Here is a 15,557-nt window from a genome sequence, read left to right on the forward strand (position 1 = left end):
GTTTAAAGTCTGAGATGAATTATTTGCATTTATTTTCCAGACACATTTTTTACATTGTTTTGCTCACGTGCAAGTGTTTTTTGTGTGTTCCTCAGGCTACGACATGTCCACTTTCATCAGACGCTACAGCCGTTATCTCAATGAGAAAGCCTTCGCTTACAGACAGATGTCGTTTGACTTTGGGCGAGTCAAGAAAGGGTACAGCTCATCATCTCTCATAACCACTCACTACTTGGTTGTTTAAACAAGGTTGTTTAAACAATATTATCAATATAAGAGTTTATGCATTTAGAGTATAGCAAAGTTTGCAACATGCCGTAATTAGTTTCCCTCAGAGTGATGTATATTCATCATGTGTATGTTTGGAATCAGCAGCATCCCAGTACTTAGCTGATGGGAAAGATGAATATATTGTTGTAATTCAGTGTCTCAGAGCCTCAAAACAACACTGTTTCACTGGCAGACACTAGACTACAGAAAAGCTGGCACTGACAATTGCAGGATTGAGATCAGATACATTTGGGAGATTGACACACTGACTGTATGAGTTTTCTTTCTGACAGTGGGTTGAACTTTCAGGTTAAGAAGGTTGCATTTCAGAATCTGATGCCCTGACAAAGAGTTTTCCAGAAAACTGGTACGCTTTACATTTCTCCCCTTTTCCCCATTTCAGGGCTGACGGAGCGATGAGAACCATGTCAGTAGAGAAGTTGTTGAAAGGAATGCCAACCCTCCAGGGCCAGATTGACGCACTATTGGATTTTGAAGTGAGTGATGCTTTTAAAAAGATCTTGAAAATTCAGGAATAATTAACCCAAATTACCAACGGTATTAGTAAGGAAATATCTGTCCACATATCCCATTTTCATGTACCCGACATCTCAGCACGAATTTAAGCAAAGTACCTCAAATGCAGTTTATTTGCACAAATCATGTAATTATTGCCTGCAAAATGAGATGGTTGGGAATAGATGACCTATATATTCATCAGATCAAAAGTGATGCAAAATTTGATGTTGTAATATTGTTATTTTTTTATATACCCTTTACGGTCATCATTCAGTACCATTTTCAACAGTTTAGGGGAGGGATCCATTTAACCAAAAATAAGACTCAGAACATTCTAATCATTTCCAGATTCTCATTTTCACTTTATTAAAGGTTTAGTTATTTTGCTGTGAGTTGTGCATTTGGGTTCTCGCTTTTGCTTAGTTTGTCCTTGACACCTTAATGTTTGCTAATTGTTGCCAGGCCTGCATTTTAAATTAGTAGTGAAGTTGAAACCCAACTTTTTTGTGACAAATAACACATAAGCCTAAATATCTAATTTTAGCTGTTAAAACCACAAAATAGACAACCATTAAGGACGGATAGAAGCATCATAAGCTACAACAAACAAAGTTCAACTTTGGCTAAAAAGCTGTTGTTGAGAAACTTGTGTCAGTCATATATGATAGCATAAATATCAGCTAGACTAGTTGAAAGGATTAACAAAAAAAAAAACTTTTTACTATGTTCCTCTGTAGTTCAAGATGACGTCCTTATCAAAAGTGAAATTAGCCCTGAACTAATCTGATGTGTTTCCTTTCAAAGGTACATCCACAGGAATTGAACAATGGGGTGATAAATGCCTGCTTTCTCCTCCTCTTCAAAGACCTGATCAAGTTGTATGCCTGCTACAACGACGGCATCATCAATCTGCTAGGTATAGTAAGAAGAACTTTTCGCCAATAATATGGTGAATAAAGAAACTGAATGAATGCCAATTACCCTTAATCTCTTCTTTTGGGTGAAAACTTTTATTAATGCCAGATAATCACATTGAAAATGTGAACTGGAACACGTAATATAACATTGGAGCACATTACAATAAAGAAGTGGACAGCTTTTCTAATGGATGTAGAACTTATACAGTACTTCTTCTTTTCAACACTGTTTTTTGGAGCATATTCAGTGCAAGTACTGTTTTTAAGGATTGATTATTTTGATTGAAATAAAATGCAATAAAGATCTGCATAAATCTGCTTACACACTTCAATAAAAAAGATAAATGTTAAAGTTATGCTACAAACGGAAGCCTAATGGAAGCATGGCATCTGTTAAAGAAATAGATTTTTACAGAATAAAAAATTCAAGATTCCAGCTTTTCCCTTTTAGCGAGGACAAATGTTTGTATGAGTCTAATGGTGTTACAATAACAGATATCTATGTTTGTTGTTTCCCATTACCCCTTCTAATTCACTTTCCTTGGTTTGGTTCTAGTCGACACCTTTGCTGGCATGTGACTTCGTTCTCCGCAATTAATCCTTATCCTTTCACTTCACATGTCACAACCCCTATCTCAGAGAAATTTTTCCAGATGAAGAGAAGCCAGTGTAAAGATGGGTTGGAGATTTACAAGCGATTTCTCACACGTATGACTCGGGTCTCCGAATTCTTTAAAATTGCAGAGGTGGGTTGATGTAGATTCAACCATTTGTGACTAATGCATGTTCTTAATCTTACTAAAGCAAATGACTCCTGTCCTCTTTTTGCAGCAAGTGGGAATAGACAAAAATGACATACCTGAACTCACTCAGGTGAGAATTCTACCCTCTTATCTATCATTCAATTGACGATCATGAATATTTTAGGGTTCTATGTTATACTAACAGAGTATGAGATGATTTTCGAACAATATTGCATGATGATATGGACATATAGATGCACTATCTTCATTCCCCCCTCTGTGTTCATCCTCATTCCTCTTCCTTTGATTGTACTTTCCGAGAGCTGCACAGGTCTCTATATACCTTATGGGCACTTCTGCTCACCATGCAGCCTATGGGTTATGTCTTAGGTGACTGACAGCCCCAATGCACCCTTGTCTTTTCACTTCCAGAGATGATTGATCTCTTTATGAGAGCAGTGAGAAATGCACATTCAGCCTTGGAGTGCAAGCAGCACAGGGATAGTAAACATTTGAATTCTGTTGAGTACTGTGGGTTGAAGCACACTACACAGAAGAGTGCACCGACAGCAGACAGGCATCGTGCAAGGACTGAATCTGATGACGTGACCCGGAGAGATGGTTGGCTGAGCTGGGATTTCTTGAGCAATGCGGTTGTTTCGCTTTTAGCTTAGCAGTCCTGGCTAAACAAATGTATAAAAGTAACACAGACTCGAAGCAAAGGCTTAACAATGAATCTTTGAACTGAAGTGCAGTGTTTCTTTGATAGCTGAAGATTTAGTTATTTCCCCTGATTGCTGATTTCTTCATTGCATATTTTAGGCGGTTCTCATTTTTTTATTTTTTGGGTCTGTATCAGTTTGTTCTGTTATGGAGATTATATTGCTTGGCACATGTGCCTATGGAACCTTTGCATGAAGAGGGAGTTGAAATGCTGTCTGAATAAAATTGGATTAAATGATTCTTCTTAATTTTGTTGCTCTTTGAAGTAACAGTTTAATTCAGGTAAAAACACTTTTTTGAGGGACCTGGCTGAGAATGCTGCATAATAGAAGTTTCAAGTACAAAAGTTGTTTTGTACTTTTTTGTACAACAAAAGTTGCTGAAATATCTCCTCTTAATATGGTAAAAATGCAGATTATATCTATTTAGATACATAAACAGGTAAAGGTGTTTTTTTACATTTTAGGTGGATTGAATTATCCATATTATAATTTAAAAGTCTCAATCTCTCTGACTGACATTGAATTAGTTTAATCATCACATTTCCCTATAACATATGAACGTGTACTGTTCCAAAAGCTTAGCTCTTACTAATATATTTAAATACTGAAATTTTACTTTTTCCATTTTATACAAGGTCTTTTACAGCTGGCTCAAAGAAGACACACTTCACTGTACACTATTTATATTATATTGTTTGGTTAATCAAGTGGTGTGTTTAACCTGTAAGTGAAAAGTAAGTTGTTTTTTTTTTTTGTTTCATTCAGAGCTGCTCAGAAATCTTGCTTTCTGCTTGTGGGTAATACTATCCTTCCCACTTTCAAAATGAAATATTTTAGTCCAAATGTCAACTGATTTACTAAAATGTAATACATTGGCACACAGAATATTACATTCAATACTCCCTGTAGTGGTGTTGTTAAATTATCCCTGATATGCACATGTGTGCTCCTTCATTGCTGTTATAAGATGAAGAAACATCCCCCAGTGGCAGTCTTAATATCCCAACCCTCGCCTGGGGCTTTGTCTTTCCTGTCACAGCCATGTGGTCTCTACGCCTGCCTACTCTTGCCTTTATATCTAATTATCGTAGTCACACAGGTTTTATACATGTTCTGTTACAGATTTACAATAGAAAAAGGTCTCAATGTAGAGATAGTGAGGAAACTCATAGTACAAATTAACATGAATAGAAATAGCACATTTTATAGTACCCACATATTTACACAAATATGTATTTGTAAAATTTGTCTCAGGTGATGAAGAAACACTAAAGTTAAATCATGACTTGAATTAGTTATTTAACCAAATATATCAGTTCTGTTACCTCAATATATGAATGATTTTTCTTAGATGCCATTGTTGTCATCATCTTTAGGGTGATGAAGGTTATGAGTTTTCAGGTACTTTCTGTGTCCCTAGAAATGAAACATGGATATCAAGGATATGAAGCAGAGAAGTACATTTTTGACTTATTGAATTAGCTCTGATCTCTGGATGAGCTTGCCGGTAAATTGCATCTTTTTTTTTTTTTCCACATCAAGAAGCTGGTAATGTGTAATTTATTTATGCAGCTTTGTATCTTGGCTGACTGGAGCCATTTGTCTGTTTGCAATTAGTTACTAATGTTTTATTTCCACGTCTGGCTATTAACCAACTTCAGTACTTATAGGAGAGATCGATCAAAATATGCTAATTACCAAATAATAGCCACTAGTAATATATATACATATACATATATATATATATATATATATATGCGTGTTTGTGTGTGAGTGTTGTGTGTGCGTGTGCATGTGTGCGTGTCTGTGTGTGTGTGTGTTTGTGTGTATTCATCACTTCAATAAGAGAAGCCACTAATGAGATGTCTCGTAAAGGGATGCAGCACTCAAAATGTAAAATATACAGCATTTGATGTTAAAAAATACGTGATGTATCCCAGGTAATCTTTGTTCAATCTGCCTTTTTTGGGCATTTGTCGATCAGATAAATGGACTTTCATTCAATAATTTGTAATAATTGAAGCGAACTGTCTTTGATAATATTTTTTGTCCTCTCCTCTGCATCCAAGGCCCCAGAGAGTCTCTTGGAGTCGCTGGAGACTCACCTCAATACTCTGGAAGGCAAGAAGCCGTAAGTAGCTTGATATCTCTGCACCCTCATCTGCAGTAACCAAGAAGTTACTTTCGTTAATTTTGGATTCTGCATTGGGATTGTCCAATTTAATCTATGATCAATGATTACTGATTTCCCCACTCAAGCTATTTTCTGTGAATAATCTAACTCAGTATTTTCTTTTATTTTTTTATCAAATTCAGAGAGGACAAGTAAGTATTCCCTGTCACAAGGAATACTAATTCACCCTCATGTGTGGTATTTTCAGTTTTCATTTAATTGATTCTATAGGATGGCATTAAAGCATTTTGCTGATATCAGCAATATGAAAAAGGCATTTCTATAGAAATCAATTATGGAAATTACTTTTATATTGTCTTCATTGAAATGTATTATAAAATTCAATGTAATGCAGTTATTTTGGCATCTTTACTAACATATTTATCATCCTATGTTCAGTCACTTAGTTTTTTTTCTTGTTTGCACTCCACTCTTTTCACTTAGTGTCTGCAATGATTTGAAGAAACTGACTGTCTGAAATTAAGCTCAGGGCCAAGATGTTATGACTCAGTGTTGTAGATTGGATACAATGATTGCAGATGTTTGCTAAATGGAAATGCTGCTTTCATCATGCAGTACTTAAGTGCTACTTTGCTTCCTTTATCAGTCATATTACAGCTTATTACATATTGTTTTATGTTTTAACTAATGCCCCATTGTTGTTTTGCAGGTCACCAACCAAGGTAAGCATCACAATATTTGATTGTTTATATCATTGTACAGCTATAGAAGTGTTTATGAGACATGTTCTCCATGAGTTAAATTGGGTGCCACTCTGCAGCAGGATACAATGGCCAACAACAGCTCAACAGCTGCTGCTGCTGCACCGCCACCAAAACCCGCACCCCCTGCCGCTGCCAGCGGTCCCCCGGCTCGACCCGGGCCTCCTGCCAAACCTCCCCCACCCTCCGTCACACCCACTGCAGCAGCCCCGGCTGCAACTGCCAGCAAGTATGGGTACCTGGACAAAATCAATATTACACCAATATCACATTGGAAACTGTAAACTCAAAGTGATCGTCTTCCTGTCCCCTCCTTGTGTAGTGCTCTTGACGATGGTTTCCTATTGGATCTGGACCCCATGTCCTCCTCTTCAGCAGGGGGCGCTGCAGCCGCCTCGTCCACCACTGGATGGGGAGGTGCGAAATGTCAATTTCTCCACATATAATGATTCATACAGTGTCACTACTGTTATGTAAGGAAATGAAAATAAAATGCTATCATTCCTAATAGAAGTATAACACAATCGATGTGGCAGGTGTAAACATAACTTCCCATGCTATTTCATCATATGAGTAATGCCTAAGATAAATTTTATAAATCTCTCATTATGATCTTGGTTTTTGCACCACAGCACACCTTTTCAACTATTTTGCCCCTTTAAAACCACGTCAGTCAATGCATTGATCCAGAACTTGTCAAATAGATAATGACTTACCCTTAATATAAATGAAAGCATAAATAATGTCACTGCAAAGTGAGTGAATATAATCCCAGCATAGATTAGAATAAAATTATTTGGGAAAGAAACAAGAAGCTAATTGTTTAAATAAGCAATTATTGTTTTGCATGGAAGAATTGACACTGCATAAGTGTGATGACTAGAAACAGCAGATAAATAAAATTATTTCAATTAAATGCAAAAAAAACAAGTTTACTGGGTCTTTCTTAATTTAAGTGTTTCTGTTGTGAGATGGTTGTGCTCAACAATCATCACATCACATCACAAACATATTCCAAATGTACAGATTTAAACCTGAGAGCTTGGAATATTCAGTAAAAAAAGCAAAGAAAATGGAAAAAAAAATCTTTAAACTCAACAAAGTACAAACTAAATTATAAAACATTTTTTAGAAAATACTTTTGTATGTAATGTCTTTCATCACCTTTGCATTCTTCTTGTCCTCTCTCCTCATTCCATCAAATGTGCAAAATCATCTTTTGGTTTTGTACTTTACACCTTGAAGCCTTTCTGTGCGGATTCTGAAGGTTGCAGCCTCAACAAGGGCAGTTAGAGCTATTATGTGTGTGTTAACCAGCTTTATTTCCAAGGAGGAATCATGTTCATAATTCCTAATCAAATACCATTTTAAAAAGTTTTCCCACATTTCTGTTGAAGACTACTTTTTTTTTCTTCGATTCAAATATATATAAGCTTCAATATTCACTTGTAACGTCTTACGTTGAACGTTTAACTGTCACGTTGAAAAAAACATCCAATCCATCCTGATTCTGACTCGCCCCTTTCTGTTCTACAGATCTCTTGGCCGATGGTGAGTAGTGAGTTCTTCAAGTATTATTTTCTTCAAATTTGAAAAAAAAATATATATATATGTCATCCAGTGGCATATATTTTTCATGACTTTTTCTTTTACAGTCTTCAGTCTCAGTTTCCAAAAGTGTTTCTGAATAACAGAAACGTTTCCTTTCCTTTCACTGATCTGTTCGTTGTTGTTTTCCCAGAAAACGTTAAGCTCTTTTTTTTTTTTTTATTTTCCTGTCATTCTTGACACTGTCTTCCCTCTGTCTCTGCTTCCTTCCACTCGTCTTTACTCTTCCCTGGGGTTGTGATTTGGGTGTGGCGTATGGATTGTGGGGTGCAGCCACTCCAGCTGCAAGTGACAGCGCTGCCGAAGCTCTTCTGGCTGATGGGGAGTCTGCGGACGATGATCCCAGTGCTGCCGCTCCAGGAGGTGCTGCGGGCACAGCCGCTGCAGCCACGCCTGCACCAACTACGCTGCCTGTCGCAGCTCAGTCCACCACTGCTGCCACAGAAATCGACCTTTTTGGAGGTCAGTCAGTGGAGTCAGGGGGCATGATGCAGACAAAGATACACAACCGGATTGCTTGTCTGTATTCCAGCATACCTTTCGTTATTCATTGTGCAGTAAATAATTGTTGGGTGTCCCCAGGGTAGGACTCAATTGGAATTATGATGAGGGGGATCTTGGAGGAAATATGGATTAGCCAATTCAAACCGATGAAATCACCTTTTCACACGTCCCTTGATTAACCTATATTGGTATGAACATTTAAAGTGTTTTAGTTGATTAAAATTTAATGTCAGGACATCTTATTCCAGGATTATCATTAATATTATTGAAAAGAGGTAGTGCAGATATTGTCTCATTTTAGGCTCTTTTGGGAACTGAATGATCAGTGTTAGCACCCACACACAATATTTTCAATGCCTGTTGATGCTCATAACACAGAATTTCAGTGTCAGACAAACATTGGACTTTGAGGTGCAGTTAATTTTTATTTATGACTTAAAAATACGTTCTATTTTGTTTATATCCGAAGAGAGCCACAGACTAAAAAATCTAAATTATTCAGACTATATTGTTATGGTTATGGTTGAAGGCTTAAAATGATGGTGAATGGCTTCAAATAAAATCTAAACGTATACAGTATAATAAAGAATTCTTTGAATACCCAACCATATTTTGAGTATATGGAGTAAGCTGTTTCAGAGAGAAGCCACTACATCTCTGTTTGCAGTCAGGCAGATTGTTGTCTGTCTTCTGCTTATCTGATGTTTTCATCCCGCTATTACTGTGCACACTGATGTGCTGAGACATCAAGCTGTCACACATCCTGTATTCCACCTAGTACTGACCTACATGATGTGTGGCACTTTCAAAACGTCTGAGCAACTTTTTTCAATTACCTGTTTTTGATGGTTAAATCAAGGGCGATTTGTTTTCACAAAAGACTGTTTTTTGCAGTGAGATACATGTAGTGTTTTGTCAGGATCATGTACCACTTAGTTAAAACCACAGCCATTCTATTCATCTAATCTGAATCCCTTTTGGGATGTGTCACTTTAGCTCTTTCAATCAACCGCGATGATTTGGCATTTTGATCGACTTTCGTCAAAGAGAGAATTAACCTTGTCCATCTCTGAACTTAACATTTACCCCCTTTGTCACAGAGTGCACACAACTTGTGACAACTTGCCTCATTTCACAATCCTGCACAGGTGGTGCACTCACTGAATGCAGTATTATGCAGCCCTCCAAACCTCCTTACATGACTGGTGGTACAGTCAGATATGTGACTGCAGTAATGGGCTGCATATTTTTGTATTCTCTGCTTTTTTCCTAACTCTGACCCCTATTTTGTTTTCTGCCCATTCCATCTGTTTACTCATCTTTTGCTCTATACATTCTGTTGTCTGGCGGTGTTATTTTATGCCTTCATCTGCAAAAACCCTAGATGCATTTGCACCTTCCCCCGGAGACGGTCCTGCCGCTGTGGCTGCGGGCCCTGCTACTGATGCATTTGGTGAATCTGGTGGGTGACAAAACAGCTTCTTGTTTAAGTTTGTGTGGGTCAATGTCCGGTTGATTGATCGTCAAAAGCATATTGTCTCTGCGGATTTTGCTTCCATAGGAGACAGTAGAACGCTATTTACCCTCAGGGCCGACTGTCACTCCCGAACCTGCTCTAACACCTCGATCATGGACCCTCTCCTCCCTCATCTGACTCCTCACACTAAACAATCATGATTGTTGATGATCAAGTAACATGATTCAAATGCAGTACAACTGTGTTGTAATCCAACAACAGAAACTAAAATCCCACTAACTCTGGTTCTACCTGATGATTACGTTAATCATCTCTCCAATTTTTTTCTTTTGCTTAGTTCCATGTAGCTTCTCTCTTTGGCCATAACATTTAAGAAGGTTTACCTGATAAACATAACATGGATTATTGAGTGCTTTGCCTTTTTGTTAAGTAACTGTCTATTGACACAGTCACTTAGGAAGACTTTGATTAACATCCTACATTTTGACTGCAGTGTAAAGTCACTTCCGGCCCTTCATATACTGTATACCATTTTTATAGGTCGTTTGTCAGCTAAAACAATGAAGGGTTGCATTTCCCCTGTCCGTTATGCTGCCCAATTTATCTGTGATTTGTTAGTTAATTCTTAAGAATAAAAGATCACTACATTTAGTCCACTTAATACCTATGATTTATGGAATATGCTGTGAATTCTGGGTGCCAATATGGGACTCAAACTGAAGAGTTTTGAGATGACTTCAACCTTTGGGACTGCTGGTGCTCTGAAAAGTTAGTTTTAGTTCCAAATTTTTATACTTTACTTATATTTGGAGGGTAACCAAGAATGTGTACCAAGCATGTACATAAGCAGACCATTTACATTGTTCTAAATGAGACATAAAGAGGACATTCAATGTGTAATCAGCAATGGCGCATTTTCACCCAAAACACAGTTCACTAGCTACAAGAGAAAAAAAATCCATGGATGATTTTTTTTTTTTTTTGCCAAATGTTAAAGGATAAATCCATTTTCATTTCACTTGTGTTTCCTCCACAGTTAGTATATTCAAGGTCTGCTATGGATTGAGGACTTAAGGACTACCACTCAGGAGGATTTTCAAGGGCACCTTGACTAATAGATATGCATTTTTCAATGTTTTAACAATCCCTCAACCCTCCATCCCCCCTCCCCTCTCTTCTCATCAATGACCCCTACCCCCAATTCCTCAACTGCATCCACTGCTGCTCTTCTTGAAGACCCATTCGCTACAACGGAGGGGAGTGCAGACATTGCTCCAGAGCTGGACCTGTTTGCTATGAGGCCCGCTGACACGGGGGCAACTGCAATCACTCCTCCCACCTCTAGTGAGGCGCCGTCCATCGCTGCCCCCACTGCCGCCCCCACCCCTTCTTCCACTACCACTACCACCACAACTACCGCCGAAACCACCACCACAGAGTCTGCTGCTGCCCCGACTCTAGATATCTTTGGTGGTAAAGTCCTTATTCTCTCACTCTCTCTCTCGTTCTCATGTGTTTCAACCCATCTCCCTGCATTATGACAGCCATGATGGAAATCATGATAATGACTGCGTTGCTCTTGCTGCTGCTGCTGCTGCTGCTGCTAATGATGAAAATGATGATGATACAGACAATGACATTAACTTGCACTGTCCAAGCATACAAGATTGTGTTTTCTTCCATTTTCAGTTGTGCATTCTCAGATCCAGATATTTTAATCTGACTATTTAATAATCAAGCAAATTAGCCACCTCTGATAAACTGTATTCGTTACACAACCAAAATGCAATCTCGATTATTCCTTTGGTTGGGAACCCATACAATTGGTATAAATATATTGTTACTAACTGACTAGCAAAAGAGGTGTCTTGACTTGCTTTGATTATTCATACAAATACTAACAAAACTTTAAAATGAAGAACTACGTTTTCTTCTGATTGAGAACAGTTTTATAGTTATTCACAGCTAAGAAGTAATTTATCATAAGATTTAAAGGAGAATATTGTTCTGTCACATAATTTGAAAACAGGTATTCCCCAAATGCTGCAGTCACTCAGCTGCCAAGGGGATGAAAAAAAAAATTGCAATGATGAAAAATTGCAATAAATTTTAGCATTTCTATAATGTTTATATAGTCAGAGCTTTGAGCCAAGATGAGCTGAAAGAAGCAGGTAGCAACAATAACACATCCAATAAATTCGTACAGAGGATTATTGATGTGTTCTATTTGTCTGTCAAAAACTATTTTAGTTCAGAGACAATTCAAGTTAATGTGATTTTTTTTGAGGATGGTATTAGCCATTTGAATATATTTTAGATATGATGATTTAGATCCCTTCAAAATTCCAAAGAACATATTTGGTAATCCTCTAGCTTAATTTTCTCCTGATTTGTTATTTATTATTTTTTGTTTGATTCATAGTATATTATGTGTTGTTTTTTTTATTGGGAGTTCCTAAGTTAATTTCAACATTCTATGCAATCATGAAACGGCATTTGAGCAAATAAGTAAAAAATATATTTAAGCTTAGAAAGTACATTTATCTGGAAAATTGAGGAATCTGGGAATCAGAATGTATGGATACAAATATTAACATTTTAGTATGAATCACAAGGTTGGACAATATTTTCTACCTTTTGTCGTCTTTGTTTCGTATCAAACAGACAGAAACATAGCGGCGTAGCTGTTTGATAATTACAATATCTGTTCTCTCTGCATCCCTTCATTTTTAAACTCACCATTCTGCTTGCACTGGACTTGAAATCTGAATGTACATATGATTGTGTGTCCTTGTTCTTAGATATGTTTGATTCTATGCCTGAGCAAAGCCCCACCACAGAATCCAAAGCTGCTACCACTCCTAGCGTAGACCTTTTTGGTGCAGGTACAGGAGTTGAAATCCATCTTTCTGTGTGTGGAACCTGTCCTTTTTCTTCTGGTTTCCATGCGTCCACATTCTCTTGTCAACTGTTTTTCCTCTAACACATCTTGGTTTGTCCCCCATAGTGGTATGAGAACTGTGCATGCAACCCACTTGTTTTTGTGGCTGCTTTGTACCAACACTGTTTCTACCTGCTATGCTAATTCTTTTTTTTTTTTTTTTTGCTCTACGCCCCCCATGGTTTTCTTCTTTCCTGTATTCTGCTTCTTGCTTGCGTTGTTAAATTAGACCTTCCTGCTGTTTCACGCGGGCCTTCTCCTTTGCCCGAGCCGGCTACGGCTGGAGACATCGTGACCGGTGAGTTAAGCTGCTTTTTGATGCAACACTGCTCCCATTTTTTGAATAGGGAGTTTTTTTTTGCATTATCCTGGTGTCTGCATGCACATGTACACCAGCTCCTATCCTCTGGATGTGCACGCTTCAAGGATATGGACACAGTTTCTGCGGCTTCTACTCTGCATATCAACTAGAATTTAACTGGAACAGGAGTAATAATAACAATGAATGAATGGGGACAAACAAAAAAAAAAAAACAATTGAAAATAAACCAGTTACTGATAAACCTATTCTTTTCAATGATTGAAATATAATCTCCCCCTGCTGCCGCTTTCTTCCTTTTCAGATTCGTTTTCATCACCAGATGCCGAAAGCTCTGCTGGTCCCACTGCCACCCCTGCAGCACCTGCTGCTACTGCGACTCCTGCCCCAGAAGTCACTTCTCCACCCAAAGCAGAACCGGCACCAGTAATCGACCTGCTGGGTACTGCACCTTGCAATTCACAGATCCATACACACCTTTTTGTAACACAATTCTGCATGGAGGCTTATTAATTAATTCTGTGTGTCTTACAATTTGACTTTCCCCTGGATAATTTCACAATTTCTCACTTGCTGCAGTTTCTCAGGTGAATGTGCCAACAGGGCTGATCCCGTGTGATAGACTGTAGATGATTATATAAAAGTAATTTTAGCTGTTAATTAGATAGCTAACAGATCATAGATATAGCTGAGACGTTAGCTGAGAGTTGCTATTCCTATGAGAACGTGTTGAACTTTTAAATTGAATCACTTTTATGAAAAGATGAACGTGTACATATCCCACTTGAGTAAAATAATAGTGCTGATTTTTAATAATGGCATGTGAGATGGTAATATGAACAGGTCTGTCTGTTAAGTGAGTATTCGGAATATCTGCTTCATGTATTACCATCTAATTTTGTACAATTTGTGTGGGTAGGTATCATGTTGATATGGCTCAGTTATCTGCAGTGCCATACAACTCTTCCCCTTCACCCGCAACTGCTTCATTCTAGCTTAGCAGCCACTCAATCCTGTTGGAAGCTTGTGATGTTGACAGTATATATGATCTCTCCCACTGTCTTGTTACCTCCTCACCATGTTTCAATTTGTGATTTAGGGCTGACCTCTCACCCCTTTCTGCCCTCCATGCTGCGCGGACATCCCTGCAGACTCATTCAGTGGTCCTGTTGAGGAGGTGCAGAGCGCTGCTCCAGGGGGGCCTGGAGGTGACTTGCTGGGAGGTGAGAATCCTCTGACAGTTTTGTTCAGACATATTTAATCTTTTGCAAATCAGAGCAGAAGAAAGATTACATGGAATTAATTAAACATCCACGGAGCTGTGAAAGGTTTTTTTTTTTTAAAGCTTATTCTGCAGCAAGTCAAGAGATAATGAATGGAGATTCATGGATCAAAACATTGTGACACATACTTGGCAGGACTGATTGAATTCATTTACACAGCAGTTCAAAAGTAGCTCTCTTGGTGGGAAATGGAAGTGGAAAATTTCACTTCAAAAATGTTTCCCATCCATGCATTTCTGAATACTGCATTTGCTGCTTACAAGGTCTTAGGAGTCTTGAGGCATTCCCACCTGATACATGATGATACACAATGCACACTTAGAAACATATCCTCTATAACACACAGGATGTGGATCCACATGTTACATTTCCATTTACTGGTGTAAATTGAACTCATACATAATTCCACCCCGCATGGTAATTTGTCCAGCAGCAACAGAGACATGATGTGTAAAAAGAAGTACTATTTGAAGGTACTAATTCGACTGATCAGCCTACTTTTTTTTTTCCATTATCTCTCCTCGACACTGAAAGCAAAACAAAATGTACATACGATAATCTTCAACAGCAGAAATAATCCAATTTTTTTTTCTTTACACTTACATATTTGTTACCCTGGTAAAATTCACATCATAACTTCCATGTGATCTTCAGTCATTTTAATTAGTGTCTGATTGTGATTAATTCAATACAAAGTGAAAATAATGGCTGCTTCTGTCATAGATTTCATGTAGCGAAACCTGTTTTTTTTTTTTTTTTTTTTTTTTGCGTTCATCAGACCTAATGTCGCCCACCCTGGCTCCCACCACCGCCCCGTCGCTTGCCCCGGCTTTGGCCCCAGCTCTCGTGCAGAATGATCTCCTGGAATCCGGTTTCGATGCTCTCGGCTCGCTTCCCTCTCCAACCCCACCAGTGCCCGCTGCAGTGCCAGTAGTACCCATAGTACCAGCTACAGCAGTGGCAGCAGAACCTGCAACCAGCACATCAGCGCCCTCTGGTGGCTTTGATGCTTCAAGTAAGTATTTTTACTTCTGCTTTGTGAGGCCTTAAAGTTTGGAAAACTCCCCCTCTCTCCTTTTTGCACATATTTGCACATGCTTTGGGCTGGATGCTGATTTGCTAAACCTGAGTTATTTCAGCCATGGACCTTGCACCAGGCTTGCTGCTGTTAGTGCAGTAGTAGTATGGCGCTGCTGCGGAAAGCTCGACTTCTGCATGAGTGAAAAGAGCTGTAACTTGACTCCTTATGATATGACACTGTCACTAATTGCTCATCTTCTCAGCACTGCTTTCTGCCTTTTGAACGATTTCTCTGCTTTTTCTCTCAATCCAATATGGTGCGCTTCTTACTGGATT

The 15,557-nt window shown here is 38.4% G+C and overlaps 1 protein-coding gene across 1 annotated transcript in view; it reads left to right on the forward strand.

The window, feature by feature from the left end:
* snap91a (synaptosome associated protein 91a) overlaps positions 1 to 15,557 on the forward strand; it is a 42,370-nt gene that overhangs the window by 21,742 nt on the left and 5,071 nt on the right. Inside the window, exons 4-21 of the mRNA XM_086154665.1 lie at positions 96 to 198; positions 674 to 767; positions 1,594 to 1,705; positions 2,346 to 2,452; positions 2,538 to 2,579; positions 5,244 to 5,305; positions 6,018 to 6,030; positions 6,129 to 6,298; positions 6,392 to 6,486; positions 7,606 to 7,620; positions 7,951 to 8,139; positions 9,566 to 9,643; positions 10,895 to 11,131; positions 12,460 to 12,543; positions 12,829 to 12,897; positions 13,223 to 13,360; positions 14,070 to 14,141; positions 14,980 to 15,216. Coding sequence (XP_086010791.1) covers positions 96 to 198; positions 674 to 767; positions 1,594 to 1,705; positions 2,346 to 2,452; positions 2,538 to 2,579; positions 5,244 to 5,305; positions 6,018 to 6,030; positions 6,129 to 6,298; positions 6,392 to 6,486; positions 7,606 to 7,620; positions 7,951 to 8,139; positions 9,566 to 9,643; positions 10,895 to 11,131; positions 12,460 to 12,543; positions 12,829 to 12,897; positions 13,223 to 13,360; positions 14,070 to 14,141; positions 14,980 to 15,216 — 1,917 coding nt within the window. The remainder of the gene's footprint in view (positions 1 to 95; positions 199 to 673; positions 768 to 1,593; positions 1,706 to 2,345; positions 2,453 to 2,537; positions 2,580 to 5,243; positions 5,306 to 6,017; positions 6,031 to 6,128; positions 6,299 to 6,391; positions 6,487 to 7,605; positions 7,621 to 7,950; positions 8,140 to 9,565; positions 9,644 to 10,894; positions 11,132 to 12,459; positions 12,544 to 12,828; positions 12,898 to 13,222; positions 13,361 to 14,069; positions 14,142 to 14,979; positions 15,217 to 15,557) is intronic.

The sequence above is a fragment of the Fistularia commersonii genome, chromosome 11 (assembly GCF_037954325.1).
Source record: "Fistularia commersonii isolate RoL2024-O1a breed Wild chromosome 11, RoL_Fcom_v1.0, whole genome shotgun sequence".
NCBI lineage: Eukaryota > Metazoa > Chordata > Actinopteri > Syngnathiformes > Fistulariidae > Fistularia > Fistularia commersonii.